Below are 20,693 nucleotides of genomic sequence, written 5' to 3' on the forward strand. Positions count from 1 at the left end.
CGGTTTGTTGGATTTGTAGTGGTACAGGGTGGGACGTTAATAAAATGATAATTTACACTTTTTATTTATTTATTATTAATTAGTTATTGATTAAGTATAGATTGTGTAATTATGTTTTAGTTATATATTAGGTGTGGGCTGTTGTGTTTGTAGGGGCAGAGGCAGTGCTTAATTTGCAAATAAAAAGGTGCCGGTGCCCAAAGCCCTCCTCTTAAACATGCGGCTGCTGCAATTAAATGTGTGAATACGGACTACTGAGGCGGCGTAATCCCGAAGCCATCTCGGGCCTCCTCAATCCATATAAAGCCACTCCCTGCACCTTCAGCTCACTCTTGCCGCTTTTTAATTTCTCCCTTTGTGACGCTTTTTCGTTTTTCCCTTCCTCGGTCTTTCCCATATGGGTCTTTTGCTCACAGCAAATGCTTGAGGCAGAAGAATAAGTCCCGGCCCTCAAAAATAAGTGCCGGTGCTCAGCACCGGAAACAACAAGCACAAATTAAGCACTGGGCATAGGCTGGGAAGTTATTAAGTAAGAATTATTTAACAATTAATTATTCATGTATTCATAATTATTTAATTGATTATTAAATATGATAATTATGTTATACTTATTTATTCTACTTATATGTTAAGTGTGAGCTGCTAGGTTTGTGGGACCATAGTGTTGGGATTTAATTAAATAAAATCAATACCATTTTTAATGTATAATTAATTTTTACAGTTTTTTAAAATCTTGCAAATTGTTCAATTACTTTTTAATGTTATTTATATATATATCTAAATATATATATATATATATATATAGAGAGAGAGAGAGATACATAATTGTCCTAATAAGAGTTTTATATTTTGGTCAACTAAAAGGTTTATTAAAATAGGTTAAGTGTTTTCAGTGACGTACTTACCCTACTGTAGCATAGACTGGAATGAGAATAGTAAATTTAACCCCTCCAAAGTCCAACGCTTTCCCAGCTGTAGAGCAGACTGGAGTGGGAATAGTAAATTTAAGCCCTCCAAAGTCCAACGCTTTCCCTACGGAGTGGGAATAGTAAATTTTACCACTACAATGTCTAATGCTTTCTCTACTGCTGCACAGATTTGAGTGGGAATAGTATATCTATTATTCCAAGACTTTAACACTTTTTTAAAATATTGTTTACATTTTTAAATTTCTGTAATATTATTTGATTATGTGTTTAATTTTATATTATTTGTATATTGGTTTTTATAATATTTTTTTTTTATTTTAATTATTCTGGTAACATTTTTAATGTTTCGTAATTGATGTTACACTTGTATACTTTATACATTTATATATCAAAATACATGATTTTTAAAGTAGTAAATTGGAAAAAATGTGAAAAATGTAATATAATATAAACATTTATTTTTATTTTTTATAATAGTGTTATATTATATACATTGCATTGGTCCAAAAGCCGGCATCCCGATTACCTTAATGCAGTGGTCTGTGCACGGTTCTGGCAGGCTCTTAACATCCAATGCAGTATCTCTATCCCGTGATAAAGGCCGTGTGCCGAAACACGCCTGTGGAGCGGTGTATAAACATACACATATGTATTTATGTGTGTATGTTTATATAAGTATATATTTAATATCAAATCTTACTTACACTAATTTAATATATATTATATTTATGTTATGTATTAAAATATTTAAGATTTAATACTGTAAACTATATATTTATTGAAAAACAATATTTCTGTCTTATTTTTAACAATATTAGTTAAAACGATATTTTTTTCAATATTTTTGTACTTACAGTTATAGGGAAACAATATTTGTGTCATCAATATTTTTGGCACAATATTATTGTAATTATTTATATGTCAGTGATTCGTTCCGTCAGCCGGGGTCAATATAGATTTGGTTCAAGGTTGTGAATTGGTGTCAGCATCGGATCTCCAGTCAGGCGTTGATGAAAGAGGAACTGGTGTCCATCTTGGAGCCGGGATGGAAATCAGCACTGGTGTTTGTGTGGCACCCCAGCTGGGGTCTAGCTGCTCAGACAGTGCTGAGGATATATCCATCAGTGGTTATCCAACTGGAGGCCTCTGCAGACCTTTGGGGCCCAATGACATGCCAGAGGGAGTGGAGAGTGCCAAAATTATGCGGCATGGCCTCCCTAAAAGGTCAGACCGCCATGAAAAGGCTGGCAGAGAACAAGATTGCAATCAGCAGGGCGTCGCTGAGTTCAGCGTCGCCCTGGCTGATTACAACCTGCACCGCCGTCAGCCCGTTGGGATCACTGATCCTGGCGGGGATGGCGGTAGGTTGGTCGGTCCGCCCGCAAGCACCTAATGTGGCAGTTGGACCGCAGGGCTGGCAGTCTATGGACTGCCAGCCTTGTAATAAGGCCCATTGTTCCCATTCACACTGGATTTTGATTTGAAAAATTGCAAAAACTGAAAAGAGGGAGCAGAAGTCCGGGACCTTGTTTGAAGATACGGAAAAAAAGAGATCGGGTGTTAATGCACAGGGCTGGTGCATATATGCATCTTCCCTCTGTCACTTCTGGGGTGTAACTAAGCTAATACAGAGTCGAACTGCACCACCTAGTGGTGTGCGGAATGACTGCAATGAAAACTTCTGCATTTAGTCTGGCGTCCAGGGAATATTCTAATGGCAAAGAATCTGCAGTGAGAAGTATTCATCAGAAAAGTAAGTTTGTGAAAGAACACAGAGCAGGTAAAGCTACACAACATGTGGCACCTGCAGTTTAATGTAAACATGAAAGCCAATGGCTAAGGACGGCTAACCCAAAGCCCTCCCTTCCTACATTCTTCTTTATACTTCTTATCAATGTACTGATGACAAGATCTCTTACAACAACCAAAGCCTTCTGTAGCGAGGCCTGAAACAAGACCATCTTTAGCCATTGCTTGAGGCACTTTATTCGTGCAGAAACCTGCCCGTGAAAGACAAGGGCAAGAACTGAAATGAGGCAGAATAAACTGAAAGGTGCCCTCACCTGTGTTGCTGCTGAAACTTCCAGAGCTTGGTGTAAACATCAAATGTTCTTCCAAAATAGGATTGCCACTGCTTCTGTCCATACTGAGGTAAATCTCTGAAAAACAGATGAGCATGGCAGGTTAATTATAGGCATGCCATATGGGGGGATCAGACAGGCACACTCATTAAGATGAGAATATGACTTCTCGCAGATGAGGTATGTGTCGACAGCACGGTTACTGTGTTAGTCCCGGAATTTATGCATTTACCACGTATTCCCACTTCCCACTTGAACAGGCATTGATCAAGTGGCTTTCGCATATTGCTCTGCAACCAGCGGTGGATACCTTGCAAATCGTTCCACTTTCTCACACACTGAAAAGCTAACTTATGGCATTTTCCGAACAACATTTTTCTAGTTACCCAAAAAAAGTCAACCTCCCAATAACGAACATAACAAGCACTGGCAAAGCAAGTAAGTCTGGGTTGGCAAGCCTTCAATCTTTTTTTACATACATAAGCAAAAGGTAAGAATTAAAGGTTAAAACTAATGAAAAGTGAAAACTCTGCTGTCCTACTGTGGGGTGTGGCGTGTGCGCATAGGTTTGCAAAAAAATAAAAAAATAAAAATGAACAATTGTAGAAATGAATTTAAAATAAATAAATGAAAGCGGAGATTTGTCCACAAGCCACGGCATTGAAGTGGACCACTTTTTAGGTGCATTTGCAGAGGCGAAATGCCATCACCCACAATGAAGCGAGCCAATGGTTGAAATGGCTGACCTATTTACCATGCTGTGGAGGGAGGAAGGAAAATCTAAATGACACTTGAACAGATGAACAGACCAAGAGGGCTGCCGACTGTGTGTGTACATATATACTTGTATTTATCTATATATATATATATATATATATATATATATATATATATATATATATATATATATATATATATATGCATATATATATATATGCATATATATACATATACATATATATATTACCTAGTGGCAGTCAGCACTAGGTAGTTCTAGTTAGGACATTTTTTTCCCATAGAGGGAGGGTTTCTTGTTTTGCCAATAACAATGGTGCCGTTTGATGAATCCTAACAAAATTTTCAAAACTTGTATTTTGCTCAGTTCAGCTGCTGTCCTGAAAATTGAGTGCTCTATAAAGCAGAGGGCGAGAAAAGGAGGGGGGGGGGTCTGAAAAAACGTTTTCCCCATTCAACATCAATGCGATTTTTCCAATTTTTTAACACTACTACAGCCCGAATCACTGAACGGAATATACGACATTTGTAAGAAAGCTATTTCTTGGTCCAGAAAGAACGCTTTTTGTGATGTATTGTATTGTATTGTAATCATATTTATATGGCTTTCCTTAATTTACTCAACCCAAAGGTTTGGGATGAGTAAAGGGGGATTGAGGAGGGAAGGGTTAGGGAGAGCATAGTAGCAGGGTGAGATAAATGCGGGAGAATTTAGTAGGGTTGTGTGGGAGGTCACGGTAGTAGAGTGAGGTTCGGTGAGTTAGATATGGAAGCGGAGGGAAGAGCTTAGGCAGAGTTATTTAGGAGATAAAAGTAGTAGAAAGGATTTGGGATGAGTCAGAGTGAGAATGGAGGATAGTTTGATAGAGACATGACATATGATGATGGGTAGATAAGTGTGATAAGATGAGAGCAGGAATTCATAGATATCTAGTATAAGAAACCACCCAGGAGCCAACATATATACACACATATATATTATATATATATATATATATATATATATATATATATATATATATTATATATATATATATATATATATACATACATATACATACACACACACACATGAATACACACACATATGCACATACAATACATAATTAGAACCATGGGTAAAATATACTTAGTCAAACAGGTTTAAAGAGTGTGTATTTTATTGTTATGACATAGTAGCGATACATATTTTCTAAAGAAACTATACATAATGAGAAATATATACATAATCTGAAAAATATATTTATCAACATAGGCATATGCAGTCCATAGTTGTTTGAATATGGTGGTTATGAAGGAAAGAGCCAACTCTTGAGTAGTTTTCTGAAGACAAGAAAGTTATCTGTGGCTCTTATAGTTGGGGGTAATGAATTCCATAGTTTGGCTGCTTGAACGGAGAAGGATGTACCACCTATAGTCTTTTTCTTGTATGGTGGTTTTCTAAGGCGGGGTGCCAATCTTGAGCGGAGGTTTCTTTGTTGGATGTATTTGGTTATTTTGTTTCTGATAAAAAGCGGTCCTGTTCCATGTATAGCTTTGTGGTTGATACAAAGCAGCTTGAAAGTGCATCTTCTGGCAACGGGTAACCAGTGTAGTGCTCTCAAGGCAGGGGAGATGCGGGCTTGCGGCTTTACATGTAATAGTAGCCTGGCTGTGGAATTCTGGATACGTTGTAGTTTTTTCATAACAGATAGAAATGATCCATGGTAGAGGCCATTGGCATAATCCAGTTTGGATAGTACAAGCGAGATAGTAGCTTGCACCTTGTGTGGAAATCCAAGGTGGGGGAAGATGCGTCGTAAAGTCTTCAAGGTGATGAAGCTTGTTCGTGCTAATTTGTCCACTTGGGCATTCATAGTTAACTTGGAATCCATGGTGATTCCTAGGTTTTTAACTTCCTTGGATAATTGAGGAGGTGGTCAGAGGGTCATACATTTTCCATTCACCACATATGAGTATCTCTGTTTTGGAGGTATTTAGTTTGAGATGGATCCAGGTCATCCACTGATCAACGGCTCTGAGGCAACTGAAGATTTGTGAGTTTTCAATGTTTTTCGGGCATTCTAATTTAAGTAGTATTTGTGTGCCAACTGCATAGTTGAAGCATGTGAGCTGGAACTCATTGATCAGTTCTGGTAAAGATATCATGTAGATGTTGAAAAGCAAAGGTGAGATGATTGACCCTTGGGGGACTCCTGCTTTTGTGAGGTAGGGTTCGGACGAGAAGGTGGGGGAGTGGATGATATTCGATCTTTTTTGAAGATAGGAAGTAATCCAGTTGACAACAATCCCTTGTATGCCGGCTTCGTGGAGTCTTTGAATTAGGGTGTCATGGTCAACCGTATCAAAGGCAGCCGAGAGGTCCAAGAGAAGTAGTGCAGCAACTCTATTTCGGTTGACTGTGTTTTTAAGATCATCCCAGATTGCTATGAGTGCCGATTCAGTGCTTCTTCCTGGGCGGAATCCAGTTTGGAAGTCTGAAAGTATAGAATTTTCTTCAATGAATTGTGACATCTGGGCGAATGCTGCTCTTTCTATCAATTTGCCCAGGAAAGGTCCATTTGTGATTGGTCTGTAGTTGTTGGGGTCTTGCGGGTCTAGGTTTGTTTTCTTTAATAAAGGTCGTATGTATGCCTTTTTCAGGTCTACAGGAAAAGTTCCTGAAGTTAAAGAGTTGTTGATGATTCTTCTTACAGGTGTGGCAGCAGAAGTAGATAGAAGAATGTTCTTGAAGATTTGTGGTGGGCAAGGGTCAGAAGGGCAACCAGAAGGTCTGCTTGCTTTGACCAAATCCATAAATTCATCCTGGGATATTTGTTTGAAGGACTGTAGAGGTTGGGTTGGTTTATTCTTAGAGGGTATTTTAAGAAAGGGGTTGGTGCTGATGTTTTTCTTCTGTTTTAAATAGGAGTCCAATGTGTCTGCCTTGGTTGTGTAGTGAGTTGCCAATTTGTTTATGAAATCTTGAGTAGTGGGATGACTTCCTTCCATGCATGTAGGTTTTCGAAATTCATTGAGAATTTTATAAAATTCCTTGGTTGTAGATTGAGCATTTTGAATTCTGTCTGAGTAGTACCTTTTTTTGCTTTTTTGATTGATGATTTGTATATCCTGTTAAGTTTGTGTAGCTGCAGTTTGTCTTGACTGTTGTTTGTTTTGAGTCAGGTCCGCTGCAACTTTCTGATTTGTTGCTTTATCTTTTTAAGTTCTGTGTTTCTCCAAGGTGTTGGTTTTCTTTTGTTGTGTTTAATTTTTCTGAGTGGTATTAGGATATAAAAAAAAAGTTTTGGCACATAATTAATTGTATCTAGATCTGTGTTGGCTGTTAGTTGTGTTTCTAATTCATCCAAATTGAGTTTGCTCCATGGTCGATAGTTGTATGTATGTAAGTAATTGTGGGGTGTGTTGATTTGTGGAGTTGTATGTCGGAAAGTTATCAAATGGTGGTCTGACCAAGTGATTGGCGTGATGCTACGAATAGTAACTAGTTCAGGCTTAGCAAAAATTACATCTAGGATGTGACCAGCGGTGCGTGTGGGATTGTGTACAATCTGATGTAGGTTCAATGCGTCTAGGCCAGTGGTGATAGCTTTTGGATGGGGTATAGTGGGTTTGTCAAACCAAATATTTAGATCCCCAAGAATGCATAGGTTGGAGTATAGTGTAATAAGGTTTGAGACTGTGTCTAGAAAAGCATCTGGAAATGTGGAGTTGTTAGGTGGAGGTCTGTAAAGGAGGAGAAAGTTACAGGAGGAAGTTGGAGTAGGGTGGCATCTGGTAAGGAGGGCTTCACAACCTTGTATGGAGATGGTGTCTGTTTTACTTAGGTTTATTGCCTGTTTGAATATAATAGCTAGTCCACCTCCTCTCTTGCCTATATGGTTTTGTGTGATGGTTTGATAGCCTGGAGGAACGGCTTCGTGCAACACTGGGGCCATGTCATCTCCCAACCAGGATTCAGGTATGAATAGTAAGTCAGGTTGTGTGTCTGTGAGCAGGTCGTAGATGTGGTGCTTGTTTTTTGAGAGTGATCGAGCATTTATGAGCTGGCAGTTTAGATAAGGTGTGTTAGTGGTAGTGTTGTTTTGTTCAGGAGAAGGGTAAGTAGTATAATGTGAGCTTGAAGCAGGAGCGTTGCTAGTTGTGATAACTGTTTGAGGCTCACAATAGTCTTGCTTTTCAATATGGTGTTCCTCTTCCAGCAGTTAAGGAGGCATTTTGTTGGGTCTGTGTGTGTGGGTGGTGGACTTGGTGGCTGAGAGAGCCATGAGGAGTGTACTGTTTTTTGTAGGGTAGTTTTATTATGTAATAGACAAGGGGATGCGAGGTTGCTATGAGTGGCATGTTTTTTATTTTGTTTGCGTTTGTTTATTTGGATGGAGTATGGGTTAGGGGTGGTGAAGGAGCATGTGGATCATGATGTAAGGCTCTAAATTGTGCATTGGAGGAGAGGCGAGTGAATGAAAGTTGCTGGGTTGTGGTGCTTGTGGTAGGTGTTTGTAAAGAGTGAGAAAGTAGGGGTGGAGATAGGATGGAATTTGTATTCTTTGTGTAGTCCTGAGGGTGGGAGTGAGTATGACGATAAGTGTAATGTAAGTTTGTGTTGATTTGATGTGCTGATGTTTGTGGTCGGTATTGTTTTTGTGGAATAGTGAGAGGGGCTATTGGTGTAGTTGTTTTTAGTGATGGATTTGTATGTGAGTTAGTGCTGGTGAGTGGAATTTGAGTGTTAGATGGGGTGTTGATGTGTTTTGGAGATTAATGTACGAGGTGTGTAAGAGGTGATGGATGTGTGTCAGGGGAGTTAGTGTTAGTTGCGATGACTGGAAGAGGTAATATGTGTGGTGGAGTGAAATGTGGGGATCGTATGGTTGTGTGTAATTGGTGAAGAGAGGGGAAGAGTGTTTGTAGATGGTGTGTTTGAAGGCAGGGTTTGGGCATTGTTATGATGACAGGTGATCTGAGTGGAGCAAACAGCGGATAGTGTTGTTGGTTGCATGAGCAGAGTGTGTGTATCTGGAAGGCTGAGACTGAGAGAAAGGCATACTGTAGTTTTGTGAGCGATGGCAGGTTGTGTTAGTGGGTGTGGTGTGGTGTAAATCAGTTCAGTAGTTTCGGAGATATTAGAGGTTAACAAATATAGAAAATATAGATATACAGGGACGCGGATCCTCCATGTATCTGGACCCACAAATCCGGGGGGAAAGCAGGGCCCTGATTGGCTGGCTGCAACCTGTTATAGCCGCCATCTTGTTTATTGCACTGGCTTGGGGATGGTAAAAGAAGAGTGCAAAAACACATAAGGGGTCAGGATAGAGTTATCCTGACCCCATAGGACACATAGAAGGGGCCCATAGGGAACCCTCATGGGCAACAAATTCCCCAAGTAGTTTCTTTTTTCATCCGATACACTGGTGGATCCACTGATCCAGAGAAAAATTGAAATAAAAACCCACTGTATTGGGTTTGGGTGAATGCAGGAGGGTAGGCCCCCGGACCTGGCCACAGGCCAGGCCCAGCGGCCAACCCCCGCCACGCACTGCCTTTGGCTTTGCACGGCAACGGTTATATTTACATCTCTGCGTGCTAAAAACAAATATTAAAATTCAATGAAAAACCCAAAGGTTACAGGTACATTATAGTTAGGTTCTGAATTTCCTCGCACAGTACCATAGAAATTCAGCAGTTAAGGTTATGGTTTACTCAAGTAACTATAACTCACGCCCTAAGGTAACTATAACTAGAGCCTTCATCATGCACAGCTAATTACTCCACAAATTACATCATTTACAACACCGTCTACTGTATCATTAATAATATTACTGCAACATAAAATTATTGATGAGAAAACTGTGCATGATGGGGAGCGAGTTATAGTTAACTTGAGTTAACTATAACTACTGTATTTCTATGGCTTTGTGCAAGTAAATTCGGAACCTGAATTTACTCGTACAAAAACGCAGAAATTCAGCAGTTAAAGTTAGACTTATTTCAAGTAACTATAACTTGCTCCCTCAGGTAACTATAACTCACGCTCTCGCCATGCACTGCTAATTACCCCAGATTTTACAGCACTCATGACAACTTCTATAACGTCATTAAAAATATAAATTACAAATTAGCAGTGAAACTATTGAAAAATAAATTGTGAGTGGCGGCGCAAGTTATAGTTACCTTCGGACACAAGTTATAGTTACTTGAAATAAGTCTAAGTATAACTGCTGAATTTCTATGGTTTTGTACGAACCTAACTATAACGTCCCTGTCGCCTTTGTTTTTTTCTATATGCACACATAAATGTATGTATGTGTGTATAATATATTTTTTTTTTTTAAAGCATGAGGCAGGCTGGCAATACAGCTAAAGCAGTCTCCAGGCAGATCTAAACATGTCTACAAGATGAAAGCAGGGAGAACAAAGTGGTGAATGTGGATTGACAGGTGTATAGACAGACAGCCAATATCCCTGGTTTAGGTGATGGTGATAGATACAATTCTATCCTTAAAGGGTGGCTTTCAAGCACTCTATGAACACAATGTGAATCAGCCTAGTCAGCAGGGTGCCATTTACCATGTAATCAAGTGACGTGACTCACGCTGATGACATCCAGCTGCTCATGGGCAAGCTGCATTTTAATCCCATTATATAAGCAATTCTTTTGCACCAAAAACTGCTGACCCAGTGCCCACTGGCTTAGTGTGGATACAGCTATCACCAAACTGATGCTGGCAGGCAACATACATTATCCAGGAAACAATCACCCAAATAGCAACCTAAGACTATACAAACAGGCAATGGCAAAGCCAGTAGGTTTCGCCTATGTGAGACCTATTTCTGTTGTCAATGTTTTTAAAGATGTTGCACAGCAGCAGCGTGGGCTGCTGTGCAAATTGTGTCATTGTACTTTTTGTTTACTTTAAGCCGTGTTGCACAGCATTCCGCGCTGCTGTACAACATTTTTTTAAAACATCAACAAATCCAGATAACTCTGCGGAGGCTATTACAGTTAATCTTACATTTTATTTTTTACATTATCAAATAAGAAAATAAATTGACGAGCACTGCCCCAAGTTTAGAATAGGACCCAAAATTCTGGACGAATGTGATATTTGGTGCCAATCAGATCTGCAGCCTTTGCAGGGCCACTAGAATTATGCCGCAGGGGAGCATCAAAATTATGCAGCAAGGTTGACTACGTTTTGCAACAAGAAAAGACAGATTACGCAGCATAATGCGGCTCAATTGTTAATAGTAATACTTTGTTATTTTGTTATTTTTACACTAGGAAATAGTGTCTGGGCAGAGATTTCACCTCTTTAGTGCTAGTTGATCAACAACAACTAAAATATGCAGCTAATCTTTGAGAAGGGTCTTCCAATGCACGTGAACACATAGCACCAAGTTTCTAGAAACTTTTGATGCGTTCAAGCTAGAAGCAACGTTTTTATAGGGTCGACCACACAAGTCCCTGTTGTAATCGCTCTTTGGGCTTGTAACCACACCCATGTCACGCCTGTCACTTTCATTGATTTGTGGGCTTGCCTTTTAAAATCCGCTTGCTTTCATTAGTGAAAGGCATGCATACATCATGCCTTTTCCGGTGTTTAGCCCTCCTCGAGCGCACCAGCCAACTATGGAAAACTTACGAGGCTCGATGTTTTCAGCCTGGTTCCTGCACTACTTTATCTTTTTATTTTCCATGCAGCACGATCGCACTTGGTTTTTTTCAATTTCAGCGCGATCGCGCTGCGTTTTACATAGTGCAATTGCGCTCATTTATTTTTTCAATTTGTGTGGCAAGAAAAGTCCAGTTAGGAGTTTACAACGCTAATAGCTCTAACTCAAGCAAATGCAAGACCCGTTGCATTGCCAATGCTTGTTTGTTACAGTCTGGAGATTATGTAACAGATAATGGATTATGTGGCAGATTCGGCAAGTTCTTAATTATGCCGCGGCACATTCGTTAGCAGTGTTATAGAAAAGGAAACCACTGAATCCATCATTAACTGGCATAGGACCCTCCGGCACTGAACGAATGTGAATTATGGGTTTTTCCAGCTAAAATTAAAAGTGGGACCCAATTAATAATTTGAAACATCTCAAAACGAATTCTAAAATTATTTTTTAGCTGCATGGATTCTAATGCCCTTACTTCAAGGATGTCATTCACTGGACACAAACTCTCGTTGTTCTAATTAATCAGAATATTGTAAATTATTTCAAACACATTCCCTCTCGATCTGACATTTCTATACTTCCCTGCATTTTGGCACCCAATTTTGATCAGTATTTTTTCAATCTTACCTTTACTGCAAAATCTAAGCACAAACATTCACAATGACTGCAAATGACGCTTTAGCCACTAAACCTCACCAAAATCTGGAAATTTGAGTCCTCCTTTAAATATATTCCCATCCCACCATCTTTTTGCATTTTTAAAATTTTACAGAATATAATTCCCCGAGTCCAGATGCCCTTAAAGTATTTCTCTTCTAAAAAACCCTGAGAGAGCTAAGTATGATGCCTCGCCTGGTGAATGCAGGAGACAAGAGCGGGCAGAGATGAAACGCACACCTGGGACACAGATGATGTGTGCTAACTAGGGATCCTGTAAAAGAGAATTTATTGTCAAATGGACCTGCAGAAGGAAGATGGGATTTCACAAGAAGTCATCTTTGTACTGCTCCTTCAGACAGCAAACACATCACGCCAGTATTATTACCCCCGGGAGAGATGGGAAATTAATGGGCCATGGAATGAAATTTAAGTCTGCCCGATAACTGCCCATAATCAAAATGACCTTGTGTTCTTCATTTGGAGGAGAGCGGCGAATCTTTATTATAAAACAGCCCGTGAGCGCCGCTATCTAGCAATGCGCAATATTTACATTTACAACGGGGAGCCCAAGAGAAAGGATGCATATGCTATTCCTGGTCAACGTAATTTGTGCCAATTTCTAAAATAACACAATTAGAAATTGAGCTTAGACGTCTGCTCAAGAGACAATACTTTCGACATGCCGGAAAGTGCAAAGAAATGGGTGAATTATGTTTACCTGCTTGAAGCTAGGCTTCCAATGCTGTGATGGAGGGAAGGAGAGATTTTGAAATAGGTCTATAGAAGTATCGAGAGGTGAGACTTAGTGCAGTCAGACCAGCCCACCACCAAAGCCACGGGGAGGAGGCCACTGTCACGCCAGCAACCCCCCCCCCGTCGTATTACGATGTTTCCACCGAGCTGCCAGCAGAAACATCGTATTATGACATTTTCGCCAGTCAGCCCAGCGGGAATACGCCACGGCATTGGCCTCGGCTCCCTTCAGGCAGCCGAGGCCAATGCTGTCACAAAATAGCACCCTCAGAATGCACACTGTATGCAGTGCAGATGATGCGCATTCCAAGGGCGCTAGCAAGGGGGCCACTAGGGGCCCCCCTATGGCCCTCAGCAGTGGCTTTCCCCCAGCCTTTCCATGGCAGTTTAAGGCTGGTGGAAAGTGGACTCGTAATCAGTACAACGGTGTTGCATTGGGCACCGCCGCGGCTGATTACGACTCCGACCGCCGCCACCTCATCGGGATTCGTGATCCCGGTGGTGGCGGCAGTCCCCCAGCAGTTGTAATCTGGCAGTTGTCGCCAGGAGTGTGGCGGTCTGACAGCCACTGCGAGATTGGCGGTTGCAAGTCCACCAAACTCGTGATAAGACCCTTAGTGTCTCAGACTGCATATATGTCCGTCTTACATGTCCTCTGCCTTGCAGTGATGCATCGTGAGGATCATAGTGGGATGGGTCTCAACATGAGGGATTCATGGTTAATTGGAGGATATTCACAGCCGGTAGCAATATCACCAAGTCGTTCATAGTGCAACTGAAGGAGAACCTGCCATCAAAACCTGCAATACCTGACAACGCACCAAACTGGTTTATTTGTGTTTCTCACCTCTGAAGATACACCGATCACATCCTCCAAGTGCCTCAACCAATTGAGGTTCCTCCATCCTTAACAATGGCACCAGAGATGGAGGACACCTCACTGCTGATATATGTGGCTAGGAAGAGGATAAAAGCCAGGACCTCCTACTCCTCATCCTGATCTGTCCACTACGACATTTTTAACAAGTTGTGGGAGAGTCTAGCAGATGAGGTGGTGGGCTGAAGTTTGTATGCATTGCACTTCCACTGGCAGGCCATGTCAAACTCTTGGTGCCTGCCAAAACTACATTCATGAGAGAGGAACACCTGTATCCGAGCTTCCAACACACTACTCCTAGTAAAGATGATAAGTAATCACACTTGTCCTTTCATAATTTATAAACACTAACCAAGCTAAACACAAAAAATGAGATCACCTTTCACAAAAGCATGTACATTTTTAGAAGTATGAGTTTGGGTTCTGGAAGTATCATTTTGAGCCTGCAGTGATGCCGCATGGCCAGTGCTTAATTTGAGCCAGTGGTTTCCAGTGCTCGGCAACAGCACTTTATGTTCAGCACCGGCACTTTAATTTCAACAGTGGCTCTTTTAACAATCTGCCACAGGGTGGTGCTGTTTGTATAATTTTGTGAGGAACACAACAACAGTTCTTTAATAATTAAATATACATTAAAATCACTAAAACCTGCCCCCCAAAACTATAAGAATAGTGTGGGTGTCATGCTGTTGTCATTTATAATGTATATTTAAAGTATGAATTGTGACACTCGCATGGACGTGAAAGTTAGTTGTGATGGTGCTGTTACTAGCTGATGGATTAAACTGAGATCTGTGACTGGGGGTGAATGCTTGATTTGCTCTGCATTCCGTCCATCATCTGTTCTTTTTTAATTTGTTGCCCCAAGTGGGAATGGTATGCCCAGACGTAGGTCCCGTGCTCACTGTGCCACTAGATTCATGCTAGCCTGGCTGATGAAGGGTGATATTCTGAAACCAGTCCCAGGATGTTTGTTTCTGATCCAAGCTAGACCTGGCCTGGCAGTTCGGGCTGGACTATTCCCATGGGGAACAGGGTCAAGATTGATTTGCATATGGCTGGGGCCAAACTTGAATGGCATGGCAAGCAAAAAAACTGACTGATTAAACCCAGATCTGTGACTGGGAGTGAATGCTTGATTTGCTCTGCATTCCGTCCATCATCTGTTGTTTTTGCATTTGGTGCCCCAAGTGGGAAGGGTATGCCCAGACATGGGTCCCGTGCTCACTATGCCACCAGTTTCAAGCTATCCTAGCTGATGAAGGGTAATACCCTGAAACCGGTCCCAGGATGCTTGTTTCTGGGCCAGGGAAGACCTAGTCTGGCAGTTCGGGCTGCACTGTTCCCAGGGGGAACAGGGTCAAGACTGATTTGCATATAGCTGGGTCTAAACTGGAATGGCATGGCAAGCAAACAACTGATGGATTAAACCCAGATCTGTGACTGGGTGAATGCTTGATTTGCGCTGCGTTCCATCCATCATCTGTTGTTTTTGCAGGTGCTGTCACTAGCAACGCCTGCAGGAGCAAGGGGAGGTGCAAGATTCAGTGGTCTCCTGACAAGGGTCCTGGCACTTATGTGTTTTTTTACTAATTAAGTATTGCTCAAGGCCCTGCAGAAGGTCCCAAGTGGAGGGTTCTTGTAGTGAGCTGAGAAACTAGTCCATCAACACAGAGGCAAGAACAGACCTTTTCTTAATCCATGTGCATTGACCAATGCTCTTCTTTACCTCCCAACAAACTGCTTTAAACCCCAGGAAGATAAAATATGTTTAAAATTGAATCTCTCTCCTCGGTCAGCCTCACAGCTTTGACTGTTCATTGCTTGTCCGTATGTAATGAGAGTTTGAAACACATCTGCCATGAGTGTGGGCTCACAGCCCTTTGAGTTGGATGGGATGTGTGTTTCCACACCCTCCAGAGGTCCCCGGCAGACCAGACTCTGAGTCAGCATATGACGCTGGGCTTCTGGTGTGTTGTACCAACCCACCCATGAGCCTCGTCTACTCTCTTGTGTGGTGTGCAGTTCACCTTTCCATAATTTAGCAACACATACTTCCAAGGTGATGCATTCTATTTGTTAGCCACTTGTTAACAACAGGAAATAACATTGATATAAATAGGCCGTGTAAGACACTGTTTTGATCAGTAGAGAGTCGATGCGGTGTAACTTTACTGAAAAGCAAGAGATGTACCCATTTGCAGGTGTGTTTTTCTATTAGCATATCCCTTCCTGTTCCCCTCATTTTTTTCCTCCTGTCTTCCTCCCATTTTGTAGTAGATATTCCCTATTTTCCAGCTCCACTTCCATGCCACTCCCACAAGTTCCTTGAAACACATCACTACATCTGTGGAGATCTCAGCACCGGGGAAAGAGAGCTACACACATGAGAGGCAGGACTGGCCTAGCCGGCAATCTCTGCTGTACCTTTGTGAACTCCTGGTCCAAATACTCGCTCTGAAATTCCAAAGTGTAGAAGTTGCAATATGAACATACAAGGTATGTAAGTGATTATTGGTAGGCACCAGGATACAGTAATGGCCAGAACTCCTACATCAGTTGTTTGCGAATGTCACCAGAAGCTGGGCGACTGAAATATTGCAGCCATCTTTCACAGATGGTCACAGAGAATCCAATCACCTCTAGCAAATCCTGGTTGTTAATCAAGAAAGTGAGTGCTAGACAAGAAAGTCCCTACAACCATTCCTTCCTGGGATGCTACTGGGCACAATTAAAGCACCCAGACCTGTGCCATGAAGTAAATACATGTTTCTATGTAGGCTCCAAAATGAATCAGACAGATACTGAAATGAAGCGGACAGCTAGTGACATGAATGGGACAAACAGTGAAATTAATCGAACAGATACTAATCAGACAGTACCTCAGATATGAAGGTTACTCGTCTGTTCTTTAACCGCTTGTGGCACTCAGTGTTTCAGTAAAATATGTTATGAAGCACTAACAAGATGCTCTGAAGAGAGATAGTGCTTAGATACTCTTGGAGTATTTTTCAGCTATTCCAGTAAAGCCTTGCTGGCTTCTTTTCTGAATGTTCTGTAAGTATGAAGAGTGTGAAATAAAAGGCAGGAGGTAACATCTATTACAATTAGAACACAATGGGATGCATTACCCACCTATGGCAGGAAGGAGTAGGGAATTTAAAATGTAATTACATCAGGATTTGATGCAATGTGGGAACATTACTGAACATTAAGGAGTCGAGAGAAGAGAGATATGTGCCAGTAAATGCTGCATTTGGCACTAAGCCCACAAAATAAATCTGACAAATGTTTACAGGGAAGGGAGAAAAGTGATATGATAGGCGCCCTATTGCACTCTGCCACTCAGAGGGAAAAGAGGTGCCAAGTGGGTACCATAGCCTCGATCCTGTGCTCTTCAATGCTATCATAACTGACACCGTCAAGTGGCTAGAAAGCAAGGCAATGCTTGTTTGCAGATTATATCAATACTCAAAATAGGGAGGGAGGTAGATGGAGAGAGAGAGAGAAGCAGAAAGAGTGGATAAAAACAGAATTATTTTTCTATTATGCAACAGTGGAAGTTCAAAGCAAGCACTGGCAAAGCCAATAGGTCTTGCTTTGGTACACTTTTAAAAAAATGTAGTTAATATCAAAAGTTTGTAAGTACCAAAAGTTAAAATGTTGTTGTCTAAAGAATGCAAGCATATGTCCGTAAAGAAAACAAAAAGAAAAAAGTCCCCTTGTTTTCAGGAGGCTTTCCTTGTGCTCAGGGGAAATGCTATCACTCACTGTGCAAGTGAGCCAATGGCAGAAGAGAGCTGACACACTGCCCATGCTACTGTGGCAGACGGAAGCAAAATGTGACTGACACTTGAAAATGGATGAAAAGGGCTGACCCCTGTATATATCTATTTAAAAAATATATATATTGCAAAGTGGGTGGGATATTTCATCTAGTATGAGCCACATACCAAGACACTGTGTGAGTGGTTATAATTCTAGTTCTTTTGGCAAGTAGAGGGTCAGTAAGGAACCACCCCTTCACAAAGATGGCAGCAGCGTGAAGCCCCCACAGAAGCGTCAAGCTTCCAATTTTAAAGAGCCAATTATTCATGATGACTCAAAGGTGTACTTCAGCACTGCGTGAATGAAGATGGTTTTCAGAATGTAATGAAAAGTAATGTTTTATGGTGTGAGCTAAGCCTACAAAACATTTCCAGATGTTGATACAAAACAACCGGGGCGGCTCCTCCATTAGTGCTGAGGAGCATTGCCCCCGCCAGCAGTGGCAGCTGCAAACCTTTTCCCCCAAAACTATAATAAACTATGTTTATTATAGTTTTGGGAGAAAAGGAGCGGGCCACGGGGTGACGAGCAATGAGGGGGAGTGCTCGGCACTCCCCCTCACTGCAAATGCATGGTTGGCCGGCTGTCTCGGGCCTGCCAAACACACATGTGTAGAAGGATCCCTCCAGCCCTGCAACAAAGTAGCTTGGCTGGAGAGAGCCTGCACAGGCTCCCAGTCGGCCTGGGAGCGCTCTGAGCAGCGTCAGGATTGGCCGCAGGGCAGGCTGGGAGCCTGTGGTGGAGGTGACGGAAGAGCAGAGGAACAGAGCTTTGCGTCGCGGGAGCAGAGGTAAGTGGTTTTTTAATATATTTTTTAAATGTGTGGTGTCGTTGTTCTCCCCTCCCCGCGTGCTGCCCCGCCACCTCGGCGACCCGTGAGCCACGACTGCAAAACAACCACAGACCTTGATACACGCTTATATGTGCCTTGAATTAAAGAAGTGTCAGGGGAGATATGTACATATCTCTCCTGACTCTTCTTTATATATATAATTTTTAAAGAATAACTTGCTATGCTTTCACCTAGGTATCCTGCGATGAGATACATCACTACATACACTATTTTTTTCTTTGCAATGTCAGAGATGGGTACCTCTGCAGAGTGGACTATAGTCCTCACAGTAAATCCACACCAACTGTAATAAGCACTGGTAAACCCAATTGGACTTTAGCAAGTCTTCAATTTTTAGCTATTTATCTTTTTTTCCCAAACCCATGCAATAGCAACGGAATCGTAAAGCAGATATTGGCTTACCAGCTGTTGCAGTGAAGTGGACTACTTTTTAAGTATCTATTAACCAAGCAAAATGGTGTCACTTGCAATAAAGAAGGTCAGTGACTGAAATAGGCCAACCTACTGCCCCATCGTGTAACCTATGGTGGGAGGAAGCAAATTGTGGATGACAACTAGACAGACCAATGGATGAAAAGGGTTGATGAAAAGCCTCTCTGTATAATATGGAAAGAACACCAGCACCCCAGATAACAGCTTGCAATTTGTTATTCAAACGTTTTTCAGAGATGGATGCCATTCGTTCTATTGGATTTATCTGCTGCTTTTAGTACTATTTCTCCTCATATCATGGTATTTCGTCTCAATCAAGCAGGAATTAGAGGTACAGCATTACAGATCTTGGAATCCTTTTTGGGAGAAAGATCCATCACGGTGAGCTGTGGAGACTTTAGGGCACTGGCATATCAACTGCCATGTGGCATCCCTCAAGGCTCCTAACTCAGTCCTACATTATTTAATCTGTATGCAGCCCCACTGGCCAGACGTATTAGTTTGTTTGGCTTTATGTCCACTTCTTACGCTGATGATACACAATTAATGATTCCAGTCCCTAAGAACTGGCGGGAAGTGGCAGATCGCTTTCACAACTGTATGCGTGAGGTTAACAGTTGAATGGGCTTGAACTGGCTAAAGATGAATGGTGACAAAACTGAGATTTTGCTTTTTGGCTCTAGTAAGGGATTGTGGAGCTCACGCTGGTGGCCATCAGAGTGTGGCGTATTGCCTGCCCTCGTTACCTCCACTAGAAACTTGGGAGTTGTTTTCGACAACTGCCTTTCTTTTAAGCCCCAAGTAGATTCCATCACCAAATCTAGCTTTTGGACTTTAAAAATGCTGAGAAAAATTCTTCATTATTTGCAAAAGGAGCTTAGAATCACAGTTATTCTGGCATTAGTAATTTCTAGAATAGACTACTGTAATGCCCTGATGCTCAATCTTGAAAACTCTTCGCTTAGGAAGCTTCAGATGATTCAAAATACAGCTGCCCGTTTTATATTAGATCTTCCCCACTCTGCATCAGCTAGCAGTAGTCTGAAACAATTGCATTGGCAACCTGTCACAAAGCGGATTACTTTTAAAACTCTATGTTTGACTTATAAGTCAGATGCAGATCTGAATACTTGTCCTCAAGGCTACGTTGGTATACGCAGAGCCGTCAACTCAGATCAACGGAAGCCCATCTGGTCCACGTTCCTCAAACTCGTAAGGCTAGATGGGGGGATAAAGCATTCATTGTAGCGGCTGCCAAGCATTGGAATTCACTCCCCCTGATTATTAGGAAGGAACAAAGTTTTATGATCTTCAGCAGGCTAGTAAAACTTGTCTCTTTCCCCAGTAGTCACCTTCTCTCTCTCTATTTTCTGACACTTGCTCTTTTTATACCCAGCGCTTCGATGCTACGTCCGGAATGCTCTTTATAAATACTAAATACAAATAGAAACTACATTCTCAAACTCAAGTGCCCAATCAACTCGATAAGTTTGCGGAACCATAGCAATAGACAGTGAAGACACACTACAGCATGCGAAAAAGGTCACGTAAATATCAAATCAATGTAATCTAATAGTATCGTCTTGCAGATGTAAAAATACAGTTACCTTTACGCAACAAATGAAAAAATAAAATTGACTGAGACCAAACTTTTCAGCTTCATGCATCATAGGAACTACTCATCCGTGATCCTACATATTTCATGATTCCTCATGTTATTGAAGATAGGCGCCTAGGCAGTGAAAAAAACGTTGTTCTAAAATAAACAGTCATATATATTGATTTAATAAGACAGTTTTCTGGGTGTATAGTGATCAGAAATTCACTGCAATGAATGACTACATACAATAAATGCAATTTTATATTCA

General features: G+C 41.4%; 1 protein-coding gene across 3 annotated transcripts in view; it reads right to left on the bottom strand.

The window, feature by feature from the left end:
• The window catches only part of SCAI (suppressor of cancer cell invasion), a 538,528-nt gene that overhangs the window by 212,674 nt on the left and 305,161 nt on the right, over positions 1 to 20,693 (bottom strand). For all 3 annotated transcript variants that reach the window (XM_069241740.1, XM_069241742.1, XM_069241741.1), the window contains one exon: positions 2,993 to 3,088. In XM_069241740.1, coding sequence (XP_069097841.1) covers positions 2,993 to 3,088 — 96 coding nt within the window. The remainder of the gene's footprint in view (positions 1 to 2,992; positions 3,089 to 20,693) is intronic.

The sequence above is a fragment of the Pleurodeles waltl genome, chromosome 6 (assembly GCF_031143425.1).
Source record: "Pleurodeles waltl isolate 20211129_DDA chromosome 6, aPleWal1.hap1.20221129, whole genome shotgun sequence".
In the NCBI taxonomy this organism is placed as follows: Eukaryota; Metazoa; Chordata; class Amphibia; order Caudata; family Salamandridae; genus Pleurodeles; species Pleurodeles waltl.